The sequence below is a fragment of the Falco peregrinus genome, chromosome 4, assembly GCF_023634155.1.
Source record: "Falco peregrinus isolate bFalPer1 chromosome 4, bFalPer1.pri, whole genome shotgun sequence".
In the NCBI taxonomy this organism is placed as follows: Eukaryota; Metazoa; Chordata; class Aves; order Falconiformes; family Falconidae; genus Falco; species Falco peregrinus.
This window is the reverse complement of record NC_073724.1, coordinates 88048522-88071324: the sequence shown is the minus strand read 5'-3', so window position 1 is coordinate 88071324 and position 22803 is coordinate 88048522. Positions and strand designations below refer to the sequence as shown.

The window sequence follows — 22803 nt, the reverse complement described above, 5'->3', positions numbered from 1 at the left end:
TGGTATCAGTAAGTGCTTGGAGATTATAGCTCACAGTGTAGTCTAAAACCATCATCTAAAGTATCTCTAGCCCAGATACAAAGCTTCAATACCTTGCTTCAATACCTTTCTGTAAACAAGTTTCATGTTCTTCACTGATTTACAATTTTGGATGGGTGTCTGGTAGAGGATTGTCCAAATAGGATGTCCTGAATTAGCGTAGTCTGAATCTGAAGAGAGCCTAGAATTGCTGTAGCATTAGTATTCATATTTAATAAATTAGAAGTGCATAAATCACATGTGATCAGTATATATGTTTCCTGAAGCTGACTAGCAGTAGTTCAGTCATGACCTAATTTTGCTCTCATCTGCTTCATTTTCTTTTAAGACCTGATCTCATTTGAACAGAAGGTGATTAATGACATCAAAATGACACTCCTCACTCCTTAATGGTGTACATTTACACCTGTACAAGAGAGGAAACAAGATGAGCACCCAGCAGGGTCTTCCCGTGACACAACTCTAAGGGGAGGAAAGCACTTAGCCAGTTACCCTGAGGAACTTCCTGTGCAGTAGAAGCTGATCTATACAAGAGTTGACTTCATCTAGACATTTTAGGGAAGACAGAAGTTTCTGCAACCTGTAATGGTGAGCAGAAAAAAGCTGCTAAAAATGTACTCCAGTAGTTCTTTATCCTTTCATATGATTATAAGTGGAAAAAACCCAGTATTGTAGGATTTCCTCCCTCCCATCTTCACTCAAATCAAGGAAGACATTGCTGGCCAAAAAGATGGCTGAACTTTGTGTCCCATCTTCAGTCACTAATCCTGTCTGAATGGAAGCAAGAAAATTGAAGGACTCCAGGCTTTACTAGAGTTTCTTCACTGTAGCTCTCTCAACTAGCTATCCCTCCTCCCCCGTGCCCTGTCAAAAAAATTAGAAAGAAAAAGGTGCAAAGGTGGACTTAGCAAGGCTGCTTATGTCAAAAGGTGAGTGCTCAAGCCAGTGTTTCTTATGCTTCTTTATAGATACTTGGAAATCTAGAACAAAGCAGACAGCACAGGCTGGCACTGAGCATTTTTTTCAGAGCCAGTGAAAAACCCTCGCTCTTAACTGCAGCAGAGCTGTTTCTGTAGTAAAACAGCCCCTGAAAACAAAACCAAAAATGGAACATCATAGTTTATGAGATTGCACAGGTCTATTGGTCTTGTCTGCTTAGAACATCGACTCTTTGGAAATTCAATAAATAGAGAAAAAGAAAAATATTTTTCTTTAGATCTTTAATTATAACAATATCCTACTGGATTAGAAATATGTTTCTCCAAGTCCAGTGTTTGCTTGGTCTATTCTGCCTCTCAAAAGAGCAAAGATAGTATGTGAATAATGTAGGTATTGCCAATGTATTAAGGGATCACTGCAAAACCTGATAAGAGAAATTTTTATTTTACAAAAAAGGTCTGAAGGTTTCTGATGAATTGCACTACCTGTAAAAGCTGCCATTGTAGGGAATGAGAATTAATAAAGGGAATAGGTTCAAGGTTTTATATTGAAGAATACTTCAACATGACTTGTATTTTTCACTCCACTTATGTTTAGGTAGTTGATTTCTCCACATTTTCAGAGGAATGCTCTTCATTCTTCTGATTGGTTGTAACTAACTTTTTCCTTTCAGCCTTCCTCACCAGATGGAGCCACCATACTTATGACTTAAAAACTAGTGTTTTTTCAGAGCCTGTTACTGGTTCTGCTGGTCTTAACATACAAACAAGTGATTTTCCTTTACCTGTAGCCACTGTTGAGAAAGATGTAAAAACCAGTAGGACTGAGAAATATTTTCTTCACGTGATAGTGTAGTTTGCTGCTGTAAGTGGAGACTTCCAATCTATTAACAAGCAGACAACCTTGTTTTATCCATAAATTTCATTTTGCTGATGAGTGAACAAGATAGTGCTCTGTATTTTATCTAGCTTTTCCTGTTTAAACTCTTGGCCACAAGAATTAATAGGTTATTCTTCTCATCTGTTTTAAATGCTCTTAAGAGTACCTAAAAAGCCACAGAAATTTCCAAGGTACATGGACTTTGGGAACACAAGCATAACCTCTACTAGTAGTACGCTAAGAGCATAGGCACTCCAATCCTGCTGAGAAATTGAAAAAGTTCAGTGTAGAACTGAACTCCTAAATAGAAATGGAATCCTCTCTGAACTGGGGAAACAAATCTCTTTCCTTTTTAGGTCCTTGTTCTTTTTTATTTCCTTTTTTTCTAAGCTGCAGTTACTGGTGTTTTATTTCAGGGAAGAAGCCAAAACCATCTCGTCCTGAGTCCCCTACTACAACTCCAAACATATCTGTGAAAAAGAAAAACAAAGATGGAAAGGGTAAGTCCAAGAGTTGTCACTGAGGTTTTTAAAAGAACATTATTTCTGAGAGACCTGTGAAAAGAAAAAGTTCGCAAGACATCTTGCGATGTAAAACCAGGCCTTATGCTCAGGGGTGGTTAACATCACATCTTAAGGCAAGTAAAAAATTCAGCACATGAGATTTCTTGGTGAAATACTCAGTTTCTTAGGAGAATAACATATTTGTCACTTCAATTGCAAGAGCTCTTGGAAACTCTTCAAGCCCCCACAGAGGCTGCTGTGTTTTGAGTGAAGTCTTGGGGAGCGCTTTTGCATTGTATTAGTGTTTCTTGGGCTGTGGTTGTTCTGACAGATGATCTTTGAAAACGTTTTCCATCTGTGTGTGTCTAATTCTGCATGAGGAGCTAATCAAGGCTGCCAGTTGGCAGCAGGAAGTACCAAGCCCTGAATTTTGAGGAAACTTATAACCCAGCTTGAAGACTTGGGCAGAAAACTTGAGGGTTTGATACTTCTTTCATTCCAGTGTGTTTAAAAGGAAGAAAGAAAATAAATGCCAAATAACTGATACAATAAATAATATCTATCAGATGGAACTGTTCAGTAGTGCTTGTCAGCTTTCTCAACAATTTCATTGCTTTGCTCTTGGGTCCAGCACCCACACCTGTCCCTGGGCTGGGTTTGAATGGCAGCCTGATGCCCTAGGTCTCACTAGGTTCTGCTGCGCTCAGTGGGAGCTGGAAATGAGCCTCCCTTGTGTCACCACAAGTGCCTGCCCACACACCTAGGGACTGATGTGCTTGCATGTGTGCAATACTTGCCAGGACAGAAGTCCAGCCAAACCTGGAAGGTGGTGGCATAAGACTCTAGAAATCGGAAAAATCCCTACACTTTTTTTTTTATTATTATTTTGAAGAGGTATTTTCGGCAATAACAGGAAAAAAAATTACTGCTGGCAAGTAATAAATATTTAACAGGTTGATGCTAGCAATTTTGAGTATGCATTTTTGCTTTCTTTTTATAAATTAAAATCTAATTTTTAAGTAAAAATGAAAGAAAAGTATCAGAGGAATCTCCAAGTAATGCTCAAATTAAATAATAGAAAATATTAAAGCAGCTAGCCAACAAATTAAAAGGCAGAAGAGTAATGTTTCTGTTGATGATAGCAAGGATGCACCATATTTCACATTTGTCCATTGTTACAAAATTGCTAATTCAGAAAGAATTAAAAAGGAGTGTGTTGCCTGAAACCACTGCCTGTTATGAAAAAATACAACAAAAGCATTTGTTTTGCATTTTGAGGAACATAGAGTTGAAGTAAAAGGGATATTAATATAACTGGCCATGGTAGGGAAGCAGCTACAAAATCATGAGTTGCCTGTCCCAGTAGCCACAATGTTCCCCTAAGCTAAAATGCCAAGGCTACTTGTGGGAGGTGATACTTTCATACAAGAAGTTTTTTCTTCCTTTCTCAGACTAAAACCATATCACTAAGAAGCTTGTGTACAGCTTCAGGTGTCCCAAAGAACATCAGACATCAAAAGCTTTAAAAGAAACAAGAAAAGGGTGTCATTATTTACACGAGTTTATATTGCTTAAATGTGCTTTTGAAAAAAAAGGATATGCAAATTTTTTAGTAGTTTTAAGTATTCACAATCTGTAACTTTAATACTATTTCTTTATAAGTGGTAAACACTGAACAGATGTGGTGGATTTCCATAGATAAGTGTTTGTGTCTGCTTGTTTGTAAAGTGAAATTTGGATATTGTCTACCAACAAGTGCAAATGCTTACTGGATTAAAAAAAATCCACCTTTTTCTGAACATTTTTCTTGAAGATTTGCCTGCCTCAGCATATGCCACTGATTGCCCCATATAAATCTAATTGTTAAAAGTAAGGATTTTGTTTAGCCTTTTAAAGGATCATAACGCTCACTCCATTCAGCAAAGTATTTAAGCAAGGGCTTAATTTCCAGCATTTTCAGAGGGTGGACCTGAGCATGTTCCTATTGGAGGTAAGGCAATAGTGACTGCCTCTGTAACTGGATTAGGCAGGAGGGAAGCATTCACATAGGTGACTAATGCTGTCTGACATTGGTGCTTGGAACAGGGTGACTGTAGGTTGACTGCTACCTGACTGTAGGTTACAGACAGTGGCTAGGGTGTTTGGGCACCCAGATTATAATAACAAACAAGAATCCCTCCCCATGCCCTTCCATCACTTTTTCCTAGTCTTGGTGGTTCATTACAGTGCATTTGTAAAGATACCAGCTTCTTAAATTTTAGATTATTTACATCATTAATTAAATATGATCAACTAATATTTTCTTTTCTTTCTGTGTCCTGAAATACTTTTATTTTAGGAAATACAATTTATCTCTGGGAGTTCTTGCTAGCACTGCTCCAGGACAAAGCTACATGTCCTAAATATATCAAATGGACTCAAAGAGAGAAGGGCATTTTCAAACTGGTAGATTCCAAGGCTGTGTCCAGGTTGTGGGGAAAACACAAAAACAAACCTGACATGAATTATGAAACAATGGGTAGAGCTCTCAGGTATGTGCATTTTTAATAATAACTGGTTTTGTTGCCTCAGTGTTTGTGTGCGTTAAATGCCTCATCTAACTTGTATAACAACAGAAGAGAGTGAGTATTCTTGAAGTATGAATTTGGGAAATGAAGTTATTTTGGCAAAATAAGTAAGCTAACGAAAACTAACCCTTACAAACCTCAAACCCCAATCAGTCACCTTCAGTCTCAGCTCAGGTATTTTCAATGCTGCTGCAAAAACTCATCTTCACAGTCAGCCACGAAGTAAGAGACTGAAGATTCCAAGTGTGGCAAGCCTTTTACAGAAAATTTTAATCTCTCTTCCCCAAAACATCCAAAATTCAGGTGTATTAATGACATTATTTCTCCTTGTTGCAAATGATTCTGTTTCCAATGGAAGATGGAGTTTTAGAGTCCAGGTCTGCTTGTGCTTCTCTAAACTTGCATGTACAGACAGTTTTAAAATATCACATGCCTCTGCCTATTGGGCTGGAATTTTTCTCACACATAAGAGACTGCAAAGCAGGCAGACATCCATGAAACTTCAGTCTTACCTGCTGATTGATAATCATCCAACTGAGCAGCTATGCATTTATTTTCATTTCTATTCACCCCTCACCTCAGTGTGCATAATTTCAAATTGTCATATTAATTTTTAAATATAACATAAGTAGTGCTCTCCTATTCCCTTTGCTCTATTGTAGCTAAAATTTCTGCCTGTGCTCACTGGTGAGTAAGCATGAATTCAGGTAATGAAAGAACTGTATGAGTCAAGAATTGCGAGTTTCATGCAACCTTTAAAGAGTATGAATTGATGGCAGAGCTGCAAAGTCAGAGTTTTTATCTTTCTCCTCAGTTACCTGAGTTTGAAGTTAAAAGATTACAAGAAATACCAGTAAAAGAAAGTTGTTTGAGAAAGAAATAACGCTATTAAATTGGCCACTCCTTTAAAATGAAGAAACTAGGCACTTAAAATATTGTTTACTTGTTACTGCTGGTCTTATTTTCTGGGGGTTTTGTTACCTTTTTTGGGGGTAGGAGTTAGTTGGATTGTTTGGGTTTTTTGCAAAAAACACTGTGAAATGTGTGTACGCTTTACACAGATACTATTACCAAAGAGGAATACTGGCTAAAGTAGAAGGTCAGCGCCTAGTGTATCAGTTTAAAGAAATGCCAAAAGATCTCGTCTATATAGATGATGAAGATGCAAGCCCTAGCACTGAATCATCAGATTCGACTCTGCTCTCAACTGCTGCCGCCAATAGAAACCAGTCGAGCAGATCTAGAGCATCTGCAAACGCGGGGACAAAGGGAGGATCAACCACAGTGCTAAAAACAGGAAACTCGAAGCCTGCTAAACTGAAGGAGCATGTAGAAGTTGCACAGCAGCAGACACCTGGCTTGACTTCAGAAGTTTTGAGGACAATGCAGTCTCCACAGCCAGTACATCCCACTCAGCTTTTTCGGACAGTTCATGTAATGCAGCCATTGCAGTCCCTCCCGGAAGGACATGCAGCCGTAACTAGTAGTGTTCCAGATGAAACGTTAAATCCCTCAGTTCAGAATATAAGGTAAGAAAATGTATAGAAAATAAATGTATGAATAATAATAAATTCACTGGATGATGGCTAGATAGACTAGATTGTTTGTTGTGCTTCAGAAAAATGCTCATCTCCCAGTTTTGTAGAAGTGAAATGATACCTTTGTGGCTGATCCTAGGAACTGGGAGTTACAGCATACTGTGACGTGTACACTCATAAATGCTCGCCTTTAGTGGAGGGAAGGGCATCTTTCCTGCAGTATTAGGCCTGATGCAAATCCTTTAGAGAGGAAAAATACACAACTTCTCTTTTAAATAGGTGTTGTCAGTTCTGTCACGCAGCAGAGGCAGTGTTTTCATAGCTCCACTTTTTCACTGACTGATGTCTTTGCTTTTGAATTACACATAGTGTGTCTGCATGATCCCTTCAAAAAGATTTTCCTTCTTCTTAATTTTTCTTCAGAATTTTTTGTCATCTCTTTCATCTTTTTTTACTGTTCCCAGTTAAAACAATGGAGAACTCCATGTTACCTACTCTAGCATTTTGCTGCTGTTACAAGAACATGTTCTTTTGATTTAAGAAAACAATTAACAGAATAATCTCGTGGGAGCTGTGTATCTGCAGACTATTTTGGGAGACAGTCATGCTTCAACGCTTAATTTGTCAATCAACTGGCTAACACTACACAGTGTTTAAGCATCAGGACTCCTTTGCACCTACTCCTTAGTAGCAATGCCCTTATTGAAGAGGCTTTAAAAACAATCACTTAAGCCTAGTTTTACCCTAGGCTGAGTCATCCCCTGATGGAGCTTGCTCATCTCCACTGACTACAAAAGACCTAAACCAAATAAATGTTCTTGCAATGTAGGCCCCTCACAGGAATGTCAGAGTTGTCTCTGATGATTCTGGACCTTAAAGCTGTTTCAGGAAAGCTTCAGGATATAATTCAGGAGGGGCACGTTCTTAATGAGTTATGAACGTGGGGTTTTTTTGAGGTTTACTGTGTTAACATCACCATTATAATGGTTTTGATTCTGTGCTGCAAAATGGCAGTAATGCTATTTCCTGCTCCCTTCCTCTGTTCTTTCCTTTGAAAATTACATCCAGAGTCACCAATGGATTTGGAGTGGTATTAGCTGTCTGAAGTTAACTAGGCAAGTTTGTCAGAGCGAAGACACTGAGACCAAATAATTTCTTCATTTCCAAAGAAAAAGTTTTGCTCCTTCATCTCTGCTACTAAAGGGATGCTGTAAAATCTACCCAGTTATTACAACTCCACTTAAATAAAAGGAAAATCCAAATAGCAGTAACAACTAGGTTTTTCAGAGGAACTGAAATTGTTTAGATTTGTTAAGATTGTTAGCCTCCAGTGAGTGATATAATAAAATCAATAAGAAATGCTTTTGGAGATAACCAAGTTGTTGAGGAAGCTGAACATTTGTAAACGGGAAATTACAGACCAAGACTGCAGCTTCAGTCCAGAAAAAAAGTTCTATTATCTCTTCTTTCCTTGGGGTGAAAAACCCCAAACTTTAAAATTATCCCTGGACTTCCTAGTTTGAATCCTGTTTCTTTTATTTACTTAAAAATTATGAAATGTTTTCATTCATGCCGCAATATCAAAAATTCGCACTGAAAAGAGAAATTTTACTGGTTAGTAAAGGCTGCAAGGGAATAAATACGTTGGGCCATGAAAGCAAAAATATTTTTCATAGTTACTGGTAAGCACTAAAACAAACTGGAAGGAGTTAATGTTTTTAAGCAGGCAATACAGGGTTCCCTGGTCAGCAGGAGAGCACCTGAAGAGCAGCACAAAGGAATTCCAGCCAGTAGGTCAGCTTCATTGGGGCCCAACTTAAATGCCTCTGTGCAAACAGAGGTAGCATGGGGAATAAACAAGAGGAGTCAGAGACATGTGCCCGCCTGCAGGGCTATGATCTTGTTGTCATCGTGGAGATCTGGTGGGATGGCTCATATGGCTGCAGTGCTGAGATGGAAGGATACAGGCTCTTTAAGAAAGACAGGCAGGGGAGACAAGGAGGGGGTGTCACCCACTGTGTCAATGACCAGCTGGAGTGCACAGAACTTTGCCTGGGGATGGTTGAGGATCCATGAGTTTATGGATCAGCATTAAAGGGAGGCCAGGGACAGGTGACATTAATGGGGGTCTGCTATAGGCTGCCCAACCAGGAAGACTGAGTGGATGAGGCCCTCTATAGACAGATGGGAGCTGCCTCATGTTCACAAGCCCTGGTCCTCACAGGGGACTTCAACCACCTCGGTATCTGTTGGAGGGACAGCACAGCAGAGCATAAGCAATCCAGGAGGTTCCTGGAATGCATTGATGATAACTTCTTTCTCCAAGTGGTAGAGGAAACAATGAGGGGAGGTGCTATGCTGGACCTTGTTCTTACCAACAAAGATGTGCTCATGGGGGATGTGAAGCTCAAGGGCAGCTTTGGCTGCAGTGACAATGAAATGGTTGAGTTCAAGATCCGTAGGGCAGGGAAGAGGGCACACAGCAAGCTTGCTGCCCTGAACTACAGAAGAGCAGACCTTGGCTTCTTCAGGGATCTGCTTGCTAGAGTACCAGTGGGTAGAGCCCTGGAGGGAGGAGGCACACAAGAAAGCTGGTTAATATCCATGGATCACCTCCTCCAAGCTCAGGAGGGATGCATCCCAACAAAGAAGTCCGGCAAAAATGCCAGGAGGCCTGCATGAACAAACAAGGGGCTCCTGGACAACTCAAACACAAAAAGGAATCCTACAGAGGCTGGAAACAAGGACAGGTGGCCTGGGAGGAATACAGAGAAGCTGTATGAGCAGCCAGGGACCAGGCTAGGAAAGTTAAAGTTCGATAGAGTTAAATCTGGCCAGAGACATGAAGGGCAACAAGAGCTAGGTACATCAGTGATAAAAGGAAGACTAGGGAAAAAGTGAGCCCTTTCTGGAAGGAAACAGGAGACCTGGTTACCCAGGACATGGAAAAGGCTGAGGTACTCAGTGACTTTTTTGCCATGGTCTTCACTGGTAAGTGCTCCAGCCACAGCGTCCAAGTCGTGGAAGGCAAAGGCAGGGACTGGGAGAATGAAGACACACACAGACATGCAGACACACAGACACCCTCCTCCTCAAGATCAGGTTTGAGAACATCAAAGGAACCTGAAGGTGTGCAAGTCCATGGGACCTGATGAGATGCATCCGTGGGTCCCAAGGGAACTGGCAGATGAAGTTGCTAAGCTACTATCCATTGTATTTGAGAAGTCATGGCAGTCCAGTGAAGTTCCCTTGAACTGGAAAAGGGGAAACAACCCCCATTTTTAAAAAGGGAAAAAAGGAAGACCTGGGGAACTACAGGCCGGTCAGTCTTATCTCCGTGCCTGGTAAGATCATGGAGCAGATCCTCCTGGAAACTATGCTAAGGTACATGGAAAATAAGGAGGTGGTTGGTGACAGCCAACACGGCTTCACTAAGGGCAAACCGTGCTTGACAAATCTGATGGCCTTCTACAAGGGGGTTACAGCTTTGGTAGATGAGGGAAGAGCAGCTGACATCATCTCTCTCTGGACTTGTGTAAAGCATTTGACATCCTTGTGTCTAAACTGGAGAGACGTGGATTTGATGTGTGGACCACTTAGTGGGTAAGGAATTGGCTGGGTGGTCGTGCTCAAAGAGTTGCAGTCAGTGGTTTGATGTCCAAGTGGAGACCAGGGAAAGGTAGGATACCTCAGGGGTTGGTACTGGGAACAGTGCTGTTCCAACATCTTTGTCAGTGATACGGACACTGGGATTTAGTGCACCCTCAGCAAGTCTGCTGATGACACCAAGCTGTGTGGTGCGGTTGACGTGCTGGAGGGAAGGGATGCCATCCAGAGGGGCCTTGAAAGCCTTGAGAGATGGGCCTGTGCAAACCTCATGAAGTTCAACAAAGCCAAGTGCAAGGTCCTGCATGCGGGCTGGAGCAATCCCAAGCACAAATACAGGCTGGGCAGAGAATGGACTGAGAGCAGCCCTGAGGAGAAAGCCTTGGGGGTGTTGGTGGATGAGAAGCTCGATATGGCCCAGTGATGTGTGCTTGCAGCCCAGAAAACCAACCAAATCCTGGGCCACATTGAAAGAAGCATGGCCAGCAGGCCAAGGGAGGTGATTCTCCCCCTCTACTCTGCTCTCACGAGACCCCACCTGAAGTACTGTGTTCAGCTTTGGGGACCCCAACAGAAGTAGGACCTTGGACCTGTTGGAGCAAGTCCAGAGGAGGGCCACCAAGATGATCAGAGGGCTGGAGCATCTGCTGTGAAGAAAGGCTGAGAGAGTTGGAGTTCTTCAGCCTGGAGAAGAGAAGGCTCTGGGGAGACCTTATAGCAGCCTGTCAGTACCTAAAGGGAGCCTCCAAGAAAGCTGGAGAGGGACTTTTTACAAGGGCACGTAGTGGTGGGACAAGGGATAATGGCTTTAAGCTGAAGGAGGGTAGACTGAGATTAGATATTCAGAAGAAATTCTTCAGTGTGAGGGTGATAAAACACTGGTACAAGTTGCCCAGAGCAATTGTGGATGCTCTATCCCTGGCAGGCTGGATGGGGCTTTCAGCAACCTGGTGTAGTAGAAGGTGTCCCTGCCCGTGGCAGGGGGTTGGACTGGATGATCTTTAAGGTCCCTTTGAACTCAAACCATTCTGTGATTCTTACCTGTTTTCATTCGACTTTTAATTCTAAAATGCATTATTTGAAATCAAAATGTTTTGCTTATTGTTCTAACCAACTAGAATTAGTTCAAGATGCACATAGGGGAGGGAAGGGTTACGTTTGATCAGAAGTTTATATGAAAGATAATTATAAAGAATTGGGGGGGGGGGGGGCAAGGTGGGGGGAAGAACCACTTTTGGAATTCATTTAGAAAATAAATACAAATCTACATCAAGGTTATGTCTTCCAAATTTTTAAAGCTTAGGAATGAAGCTGCTCTGTACAGAGCAATCCTATGATTTCAGGGTTGATGAAGGATTTAATTACTTGTAAAGATGAACTAGGGCAATATAGTGAAAGGGAACAAGTACAGACGTAATCGAAGCTATACAGTACCGTTTAAGTCAGTAGAATAATGGTGTGAAACATTCATGGGAAAAGTTCAGCAATTTGCAGAGTTAAATAGCTGTAGGCTAGACCTACACTAGGTTATGTATCAAAGACAGTATCAACAGTATCATTTTATGATATAAAAAATGGTAACAACAAACAGAAGTATCAGTAGGACCTATTAACGCAGGCAAGAAGTTCAGCCTAACATTTGGAAAGCTGCTCAGTGACATTATGACATCCAATTATTACATTACGGTATTTCACAATTGGACCTTGGGCAATAAGCTAAGGGGAAAAAGGTAGTAGAGGTGATACGTATGTGAGTTTGGATGAAGTACAAGCCTTAGAGTTCTGTATTGCATTGGTTCTAATCCGTTGTTCCTAACTTGAAACATTATTCCACGAAGTCTTTAATTGTACTTTCCTTATCTGTATTCCATTTGCTCTAATCCATTGTTCGTAACATAAAACATTATTACACGAAGTCTTTAATTGTACTTTCCTTAAGCAAGATGACAGAGTGTCTCAGATGAAGGAAAAAAGATAGACCCATCAGATCTTTTCAGTACAGTCTGTAATTACTGAATGGTATGGAAGTATTGCTAATTAAGAAAGAATGTACTGTGTCTGAGCAGTTAAAGTGAAAATAAAAACCACAACCCAGGTTTTTTTGGTGTGCTTTTAACCAGGGTGGGCCAAGCTGCAAACCAAGGTGTTGGTGAGTCCTGTGCATTAGTCACTACCCATTCCAGGCTCTAAAAATAAAATTACAACAGATACATTTCTGTCCAGTTTCAAAATGCAAACCAAAAATAGTTTGGTGAGGTAGAATGGCACACTGAACTTTTTTCGGAGCATATTTTTAGGTCTTGTTTTATAATAAGGCTAAAACAAAGGGACTAGATTTTGGCTTTGTTCAAACTGCTATAAACCTCTAGAAGTTGAATGTGTTTGTGTATTTGTTCTGAATTGCTGCAGTGGGGCTTCCACAGGGGTTGAAATGAATGGTCTACATGATTTGAAAACGTACAGTAGGTATGATTGCCATTACAGAATAAGAGCTGACAAACCTTCTGATGTGTGCATACTCTGTAGGGTTGTGGTTGGAGTCACTTTATAGTAGTTTAATAGGGAAGCGTGAGGACAGATAGTAACGTCGCTTGCCATTTGGTGTTCAGAGCTTGGGGCAAGTAGATAGTCAAGGTCATTTGGGTGAAATGGCAGCCAGCATTTGGAATGATCCTCAGGTTTGCTGATGCATACTGGTTAGTGGTTGGGCTCTACCTTGAAGCATGAACATCTTGGACCCATATAATTTGTCTTAATGCAATATAGCTACTACAGTTTTATTCATATAAATGGTCTTCCCTCTTCTTCATGGAAATAAATGGTCTTCCCTCTGCAGGAGTTTGCTTCTGTTGTGTTGTGAGAGGAAAAAAAAATAGAGAAAATATTGAGGATTTTTCACCTCAGAATAATTGACTTCTTAACAATTAACCATATCCTTCAAAGATGAAGTCTGAACATGCATCTCCTCTGCTGAGGGACTTGGTAAAGGAATCATATTTGAAAAATGTTGTGAAGGGCTCATGTCACCATCCCTCCCCTGCACTAGGCAGTACTGCCTGGTAAAGTTTACTCCCAGAGCATTGTTGGAAGAGTGTGGTAGCTGTCCCCCAGGGCCTTTTTGCATTTCTCAAAGAAATGGGCATGGCAGTGAAAATCAGGTGTTGGTTCTTCACAGGAGACAGGTGGTGGCTTCATTTATAGCTGTACAAACCTTGTGCAGAGTTTTGTGTACTTTGAGGGGAGGGTAGTGTCTTACTCTGAAGTAGAAGGGTCTTGGCTTTTGGATGGCTTTTGATGGGCTTTTTGTACAAGTCTTGGTGTTGCTGTATGCAGGGGAGACAAGAAGAGTTGCTGACCAGGGATAGATGCCTCTTCTTCAGCCCCAGTGCTTAAGCAGAAAGGCTGTGATGTGGTGCTAACCAAAGCTTGGGAAATGGGGTAGGAGCAGGGTCAGGTCATGCGAACTGGGTTTTGCTGACCAGGGAAGATGTCTAGTATCCCTAGTGAGAATATTAAGAACTGCAAACTCACTGCAGTTCTGCAGGTCTAACTGCTCTGGCTTGGTGATGTAAGCAGTTATTGCAGTCTCCAGTTGTGTAACTGGGAGCAGAATTTGGCACCACATGTTTCCAGTAATAAGACAAAACCAAAAAACACCTCTCTGGATGAGCATTTTATTTCTAACTCTTTCCAATGAGCCAGCTTTTTTAAGGATGGGGGAAAAAAGTCTCTTTGAATTTAGCACTTGTAAAATTGTTCTGTTTAAACCAGAATGACTGATGCAGGTTGACCAGAATATCTGGTTTATTGGAATAATTGTGCTTTAGCTTGAAATTCAGAGGCACTGAAGTAGGCCTGGGATTCAGCTCCATGTTCATTGGGTTGTTTTGAGTCTAAGTGGCATCCTTTCTATTGCTCCAGAAAGTGTACCTCTCCTGTAAGGCTAGGGACTTACCTTGTCTAGGACACTGTACAAGGCTCTGAGGCACCTGTGTTTGGGCAATTAAATCGCTCTCTTAAATGACTAGGGCTGCAGATAGAGAGATGCCATTTTCATTTACCTTTAATCTAGATTAGTAGTGATTTAAGTTGGAGTGTCTTCTGGATGGAGTAAAAAGAGGTTCTCATGTTACTAACGGTTCAGAGAAGATCATACTGTGAATAGTTTAAAAATATGTCTCTGTTATTGACTGTATGGGACACAGCTGAATCTTCTAGTTGGCAGATCTGTATACCAAGAAATTTGCAATTAGCCGGCTGCTGACAGATCTTGTGCAATGCTTTTGCAAACTTCAGGTTTTAAACACAATGTTTCTATCAAAATTCAGCTTATTGTTTCTTTTCTGTATTTTCAAGTTGTTATTGTGATAGCTTGGCCAGAGCATGTTAGCAGACCAGTGTCCTGACTGTTCTGTAGCTGGGGGGAAAGCTAATATAGACCACAGAGGACCAGTGGGACATGCTTTGTGTGTTCACTTCTGACTGGAGAACAGCTACATGATGAATCAGCCACAGCTTTCATCTTGAACTTTTTTGCAACCTTTGGGGTAGAAAACGTTGCAGTAATTCATCCTGAAGGTGATGCAAGTGTGGACCACAGTGGCAAGATCCTCATTCAAGAGGAGAAGGAGGTAGCTGAAGGTGAATCATGTATTTTCTGGGCATGAGCATTCTGTGTAAGAACAGCAATGAAGCCAACAATATGCCAACAAAGTGGATTGGTCCCGATAAGCAGAGGGAATTAGCTTTGAAAGAGTGATGTCTACCCCAAGCAAACCCATATGCTTTCTGCTGTTGTTCCATAATCTGTTTCTGTGCCCAGGCTATGATGTGTTGGTAGTCTGACTGCAGCTATGCTGATGCTGAAAAATAGACAGATTTGTCTAGCATGGGTTTGTCAACTCTGAAAATGTGATTACGGCTGCTGTTCCAAATGAAGTGTCTTCATCGTGCCATATAAAGACGTTAGCTTGTGTAAGATGTGCAGTGAATGTCACTGTTACGTTCTGTAATCACACTTTACAGCCTAGCTATATTGGTTTTGCTGGAGCTTGCATAACCACACAGACACAGGGAGGCAGTCTGGCACTGTCCTACTGAGATTTTGCATTGACTATCTGCTTTCAGTCCTTTTTCCCTGAATAAGAGGAGGAGTCAAATCTGCACAATGTCAGTTAATGTTGTAGCCCATCACTCCTCTGCCATTCATACAGGTATGCTGAATACAAAACTTCACAGGTGTCAGTCTCGGCAAAGAGCTCACTAGGCTCTCTGGGACTTCATGGAGAACATGAGTGAAGGAATACCATGCCAAGTAAGGACTTCTAGATAACTGGAAACAACTCCTGGCTAGTATTTGGAAGGCCTTACTTTGATCAGCCACCATTGGTGCACATGCTTTGTTTCTGTTTACAGTTAGACAGTAGTCTTCCACCCATGCAACAAGTTGGGTCTTCATGCTCCAAAGAAAGCCTGTAGTAGAAGCTCTTCAGTGTACCAACTAGTGGGCACTGTTGGAGCTGGCTTGCCACTGCTGTAGCCTTTCCCAAAGGAAGGGAAGCAGGTGATTGTTGCAAAGAGCTGATTTTTCTTGTCTCTTTAAGTGAAGCTTGACTTAATTTCAGGTTTCAGGATGGTGAAGAAAATTCCCTTCCTAAGGGAGGTGTTGGTCAGAAATAAGCTAAGGTGATCTCAGAGGGCTTCTACAAGAAACTCTTGTTTAGCTTACAGCAGGGTTTGTTTCTCAGAACAGTTTTACAATAGGGACAACTTCTATCACAGCAAAGATTTTTGTTATAACCAAACCTTTCAATTTGATTTTCCTGCAGCTGAGAAGACCTTTTCTTAAGCCCATTTCTGATTTAATTTCTGTGGTAGGTAGGAATAAGGCTGCTCACAACAGAAGGGACTTCAGGATCATCTAGACAGATTAAATTTGTTTCTGTACAATGAGAAGCTATCTACAGGAGCTCTCTTTACATATCTTTGGCACTGTCAGAAGAGGTCTCTGCAGGTCTCAGTAGCAAAGCTTAGGAGTGTGAGTGTGCAGTTCTGAAAAATTCTGGAAAAAAGACTGTAAGACTGCGTGCGTCAGTAAAAAAGGACACCAGATTTGAGAGCCGGGTCCTCTGTCTCTGTCCTCATGATGTTAAGAGATTATCTTGTTCAGGCAAAGAGCTAGACAAGCACAGGCAAGTTCTGCCCTCCCTTTGGAGGAGGTGATGTTCAGACTGGGCATGGAGGCATCAGATGCCTCTGCCTCATGGACATCTCCCCCTAGACTGCTTAGCAGCTCCTGTCTATATGGCTTGTGCTGTAGAAAGGCAAGTGGCTGTGGGGCAATATGTTGGGGCAAAGTGTTGATGAGTTGTTGACTCTGAAGATCATGTTCGTGAGTGCAGCTGTGGAGCAGTTTGCAGTGAGAGTAGAGCTCCTGAGTTGCATTTGGCTGATGCTTCCTATAGTCACTCAAGATTGCCTCTGGACTTGGGCATCTGAAGTATTTCTAACAAGCACATCCCACCTCTCACTGCCCTCACTCTTCCTAGCTTCATTGAATAAGTCGTTTGCAACCAGGTAGTTGAATAAATGGAGAAAGTCCCTGGAAATTCCACCGTTTATCTCAAGGCCATTGTTGCCCCTATAGCTGTAGGTTGAACAGTGGGTATGTTGGAGAAGGAATTCTCATCTGTTACCTCTCTCTATGTATTTCTTCATATTGCCTTGTTTCATTTTCTTATTGTGCTATGAAATACTTTGTTTACCTTGACTTGCAGCTTCAGTATTTTTTTTTGTCTTCTCCCTTTCTCCACTTCATAAACTTCACATAAGCTGCCATGAATAAACTTGTTTTTCCTGCCTGTCACGTATTGTTAGCTTTATTGCTAGCTACCTCTTGATGAGCTAATATGATACTGCACAATATTAGGCTGTTAACAGTACTGAACAAATAGATGATGGTTTTCTGTCAAGCTAAAATGACTTCAGAATTTTTGTCATTCTTTTCCTAGTTGTAACCAGATTGTTTTATGGCAGCGTTTCCTTTTCATCACTGTTGCTCTATGTTCTTGTTGTTTTTGTAACATCAGCAGTAACTTTTAAAGTAATCACCCAGTATATTTGTACCTAGGAAGGGTGTTAGCAAATTTACAGGGAAATTCAGAAGCATAGCAAAATACAGAGTTCAGTACACCCAAAATAACACAGCCCAGTATTAACAGATCACCTTAAGTAACATGTTGGTTTTTTTAAACAAGCAAAAGAGCTAAGAAAACCTGTATTTTTTTGAATGATATTCAAGGCAAATAGTTTGAGCAGATAGATTTTTAGTTAGTAAACAGGCACAGTTGTCTGTAGTTTTACCAATTAAGGCTTGGCCACCATTAGCATAAATAACAACATGTATTTATGGTGCTGTGTGCTACTCAATCCTGTGCTTGTACAGACATCTGCTGCACGCTTTTCCTGTAGCAAATTCACATGCTCTCTGTGTGTGTATACATATATGTGTATATACATGTTTATATGTGTGGGCATCATATATATGTATCTTGACTGATGGAGAAGATAAAGCATCTGGCGTAAACTATTAGCTATGGTATGATGTACAGGTATGGAACTTGCTTTTTCGAGAAATAAAATAGCTTAACATCAATATGCAAATACTAATTACAGTGTGCTGAGACAAACAGTCTGGTTTGGTCTTCTCAGCTGTTGCTCCTAGTGTTTTGCAGAATACCTTCTGCATTGATTAGATCTAGTTCATGCTTTTTGAGGTTGTCGTCTACAGCCATTTAGCAGCTAGAAGCTTTTATTTTTACTGTTTTGTTTAAAACAAAGCAACTGAAGAACAAGAAAGTAGCTTCAAAGTAATACTTGGATGGCATACCAGCACAGGCTAACAGCTTCAGCTGCTGTTTTCAAAACTGCAGCTATTTGAGTTGAACTTAATCCTTGAGGCTCAAGTAAGTATCTTCATGGATTAAAGAGCTGGCTTGGTATCTACTGTGATGCTTTAATGCTTTTCTAGTAAGGGTCAGTTGTCTTTCCTTCTTAGCTGTTCTACTTGTACTGTGAGTCTCTGTAGACTTGCTGTATCTATCTGACATTTTGGTTTTACTGTGAGACTGTTTAACTGTAGGTAGTTTACTATGGGTTTTTATTTTTTTAAAAAAGCTAGTGGATGCCCTCGTCCTGTTACTACTACTTTTGACAGACATTTGTGGGGTTTCTGTCCAGGTCCCAGGGGAATTGCTGGGGGTGGGAAGAGTTAGCACTGGTAACCCTTAGTAGCCTTGGTGTGAGCCTTGGTGCTGTCATTCTGAGCCTTGCACTTCAAGCTTGGCTGTTGGTATTTGCTGTGCAGCACCAAGTTCTTCAGAAGTTGGAAAGAAAGAAGCAATCACTCTAGCTGGTGCTTCACCTCCAGCCAGCCTCCATTTCCATGAGCTTCTAATAGGAGCTCAAGTTTGACGCTAGTGTCAGTCACATCAAGTTTTGTGCCCTGGTTATTATGGCCTCTGTGATAAGACCTGCGTGGGAGCCTCATGGGCAAGGATTTGGATTTGTTTTGCTGGAGCAGCATTCCTGGGTACTGCAGCCTTCTTTCTTATGAGGAAGAGAAAGCTACAGATGCAGATGTTTTTCCATGTATTACAAGTCACATAGAAGGTGGGGGAAAGATTGTCTGCAGCAGGGACTGGCTGCTGGAGGATGCTCAGCGAGTACTGATGTGCTCTGAGCCTGATACCAGCTGGGTTACTGAAGCTACTCTTGCTAGAGCAACTTTGGAGCTCAGCTAGAGGCCTTTCCCAGAGGACTGAGCTGAGGACCTGGGAAAGCCTTTACGAGTATTCCTTCATTTGTCTCTGCTACTGCACTAAGAAAGAGGGAATGCAGCTCCCTGTGCAGTTAGACCACTGCCATTGGCAACATCGGCATCCATATTGCCCCATAGCTTCAGCGTCATATAAGTTCTGCTTCAGTAAGCTTTTTGTTGTAACTGTGATAGCCAGAGCATAGTTTTGAATATGCTGAGTCTGCTATGACTAGTCAATGTCTAAATGCTGGCAACTAGGATTTCATAGAGCTGTAAATAATAGGTACTACATGGATAGAAGGACTATAGAAAGGAGGACATTCCACAGAAGTATAGTAGGCAACCCTTACAGCGTATCTGAGGACCAATTTTCAGAAGGAAGAACATGCAGTATTGTGGATGGACTTGAAAGTACAAATGTTGGCAGTAAATCTGTTTCCATATAAAATGATTTCAGCAGAGGTAGAAGTAAGTCAGGAGGAGGAGACAGTTATTTTTGTTTTGGTTGGTGTCACATATGTTCAAGAGAACGCAAGTGAGAGCTTAAAACTAAAAAAGGGGAGGAAGGCAGACAGGAGAAAACACTGAAAAGCAGCAGGAAGGTTGGAGAGAACTCTGCAGGACAAGCAGAAGGAAAGAAGAAGGTTGTTGGAGAGTATGGCATGGTGGACTGGAGCAAGCTGTGGGAGGATGTCAAAGCAGGTACCCTTCCCTTCCTCTTTCCCTGCCCTGGAAATAATTTGCTTCACCAGGAGTATGTTGCGGTTGGGGGGTTTTGTTTGTTTTGCTTTTATTTGCATGACTGGAGCATATGCATTTCAGCCACATCTCTAAGTCCACATTGTCCATTGTAGTAGTAGTGTACTTCGCTAATATGGCTGTTAATCCTCTAACTCTGCCCTCTCAGCTGTACATATGTAGAAAGTAATGTGGTATCCAAGTCTGCGAGCCTGCAACGATAAAATCATTCCTAATTTAAACTGATGTTTTGGGAACAAATTCTGTTCGGTTGCTTTACCAGAAGGAGTGTACAAGCCTGGCAAAGAACTGTGTGTCCTGGGAGTCTGAAAAGATCCCAACCGGACTCACAGTGCAGATACTTTTGCATATAGGTAAATATATAGAGAGGTGTCAGGAGAACTGAGGCCTGACTTAGGAATTATTTAGGCATGTTACTTAGGAATCACTTAGGGTACCTCATGAGACTGATGGCAGATGTGTAGTGTGGGTCATGCTCGTGATGTCGGTTGATGCTTAAGAAGGAGATCTTAGATGCAATTCCCAGGTTTTCTGATGAGCTACTGAACATCTTAAAAGCAGGCTGTTCAGTATGATGATGGCAGTGTTGTTTATGCAGGGTACCTTTACTTTGGGAACTGTGTTGCTGAATTCAGGGGTCAGGTCCAGCTCTCATTTTATTAGGAGAGTGACTGCTACCTCTTCTGGAACAGCTGGGTAGATTAAATGTTTCTGATGCCAAGTGCTTTTTTCAATAGTAAATCTAATTATTTTTCAAAACTCAGAGCGGCAGTGTTCTGACCCTATAATCTTTTCTAATCTTAATAGGACTTTACAGACTCCAACTCAAGTTCCAGTGGTTGTTTCTCCTGGCAATCAACAGCTGCATACTGTAACGCTCCAGACAGTGCCTCTTACTACAGTGATAGCCAGCACAGATCCAGCCTCAGCAACAACGCCCCAAAAATTCATTTTACAAGCCATTCCTACTTCACAACCCATGACGGTTCTAAAAGAAAATGTCATGCTGCAGTCTCAGAAGCCAGTCTCGCCTCCTTCCTCAATTGTGCTGAGCCCAGCGCAAGTTCAGCAGGTGCTCACCAGCAGCGTGCAGACAATTTGCAATGGAACAGCCAACATGGCTTCATCTCCATCCTTCAGTGCCACTAGCCCCGTGGTAACGTTTTCACCAAGCAGCTCGCAGGTGGTAGCTCATCCATCAGGCACAGTGATCACTTCAGTTATTAAAGCACCAGAAACAAAACAGATTGGCATACAAGGAGTGGTAAAAGAAGATGACAGTGACAAATTAGATGATACTGAGCAGTCAGAGCAGAGATTCCAGCAGCAACCGTTTGTGATGGTAGTGTCTAGTTCGAATGGTTTCCCATCTAACGTGCAAGTGAAGCAAGAAAATGAGCCATTGGAAGCCAATTCATATTAATAAATTTTTTTAAAAAAGACCCTGTGGATGATTATTTTCATAAATGTGATGGGACCTTTTTAGTTATGTATATTTGATTTGATTCTGAAGCAAGATGTTGCAAAGCTACTTAATTTTTGCAGTTAATTGTTAGAATTCATGCTTTAGAATGGATTTTGATTTTCTGTTAATTGCTGAATGTTACCATATAAATAAAATTATATATTACTCATGTTTCAAAATAAGGCATGAAGGAACATGCTTTTTACGCTATGAAGACTTTCCTATGAGGTTGCTGGCCAAAGTTTCAAACTTATTTCTTACTGTACGTTTTCAGTTTGTTGCCGATTTACATTGCAGTAACATTATTATAACCTTTTCTGTTTAATCCGTGCGTGTATCACTTAACTTTTGAAGCAACAGTTACTTTTAGTGGGACATTTTCATTCCATGTGTATGAATTTTTATGATCAAGTATGTTTCATACTGGTGAATTACACCAGTTTTAGACTTTGATAACCAGGTATCCTCTTGCATTTTTTGCAGCACAAGCTCTTGTGTGTGCGAAATTGAATATACACTCCTGTTGAGAGTACATGCAACATTTATTCCAGTAATGGACAATGCCATGTCTGTATTTTATATGAAAACATCAGATATATTTAATTACAAAAGTTAATGGCATCACTACAGGTGCAAATGTTTCATGCCATTTTGCAACTATGAAGCTTAACAATCTTGCTTTCTACTTCAGATTATTTTTAAGGGGGGAGGGAAATAAAATACATACAATTTATGCAGGTATTTGGAGATCAATACTGCTAAGAGTTCTTTTTTTGATTGTAAATAATGTACATTCAATGTCACAGGGAAGTTTTTTCAGCTAATTTGTTTCCATACAAATTTTTGATAGATGCAAATAAGATCATTATGTTTAGAGGTCTAATGTTATATGTATTCATATTACAGAGTGAATTTGTATTTAAAGACAAATTTTTAAATGATGGAGCCCTCTGAACCTTGGGTCCTTGCCTTTTGTATTTTTAATTGGTTTCTTATGAAAATAAATCAAGTGGAAAAACATCTTCCTGTATTTACTCTGAAGTGTTTTTATATTACTATAATGTTTTGATGATAGACATAGGCAACCAAAATACAGTGAGAAACAGGACAATATGAATAATCAGTGTGAGTCTGTGGTGGGACATGAGCAATTCACATACTGCTTCTGAACAGACTTGTTGAACGCAACCAACATGCTGTGGGTATCCTTTGAAACAGCAGTACTGTATGTTTTTGCAGCTCAAATGAAAGCTGAGCTAAACCAAGAACTGGACTTAAACTTCTTTTCTGTCACTTCCCAGTATGTTACAAACAACCCAAAACTTTGAACATAATTCTGTGGTGCCTTTCATCGCAAAGGGAGCTTGTATAACACAATGCTTCAAAACCTCACATATTGCAGTGTTTCAGCAGAAGGTGGATTATAAATACGATGCCAAGTAAGATCAGCAGAATGTAAAATTAAAGGAAATAGGACTTTCTTTGATCGAATTCATGTAGAAGTTTTATTGATTGGTTTATAAGATTAAGTTTCACTCCAAAGATAAGCATATGAGTACTAGAAAAACTAATGGGAGCAGAACTGTGTCAGAGGCAGCTTGGTACAGTTGAATAAAGTAACTCTGCAAACTGTATCGGACTCTGCCACAACTGCCCTGGTAAATTCAGTGTTTCTTCCCTCTGACTCCCC

At 40.9% G+C, this 22803-nt stretch overlaps 1 protein-coding gene across 7 annotated transcripts in view; it reads left to right on the top strand.

The window, feature by feature from the left end:
- The window catches only part of ELF1 (E74 like ETS transcription factor 1), a 92264-nt gene extending 70131 nt beyond the window's left edge, over nt 1-22133 (top strand). For all 7 annotated transcript variants that reach the window (XM_055803189.1, XM_055803188.1, XM_055803192.1 and 4 more), the window contains 4 exons: nt 2274-2357; nt 4699-4891; nt 5989-6456; nt 20456-22133. In XM_055803189.1, coding sequence (XP_055659164.1) covers nt 2274-2357; nt 4699-4891; nt 5989-6456; nt 20456-21071 — 1361 coding nt within the window. In that variant the 3' untranslated portion in view covers nt 21072-22133. The remainder of the gene's footprint in view (nt 1-2273; nt 2358-4698; nt 4892-5988; nt 6457-20455) is intronic.
- The last annotated feature ends 670 nt before the right edge of the window (nt 22134-22803 follow it).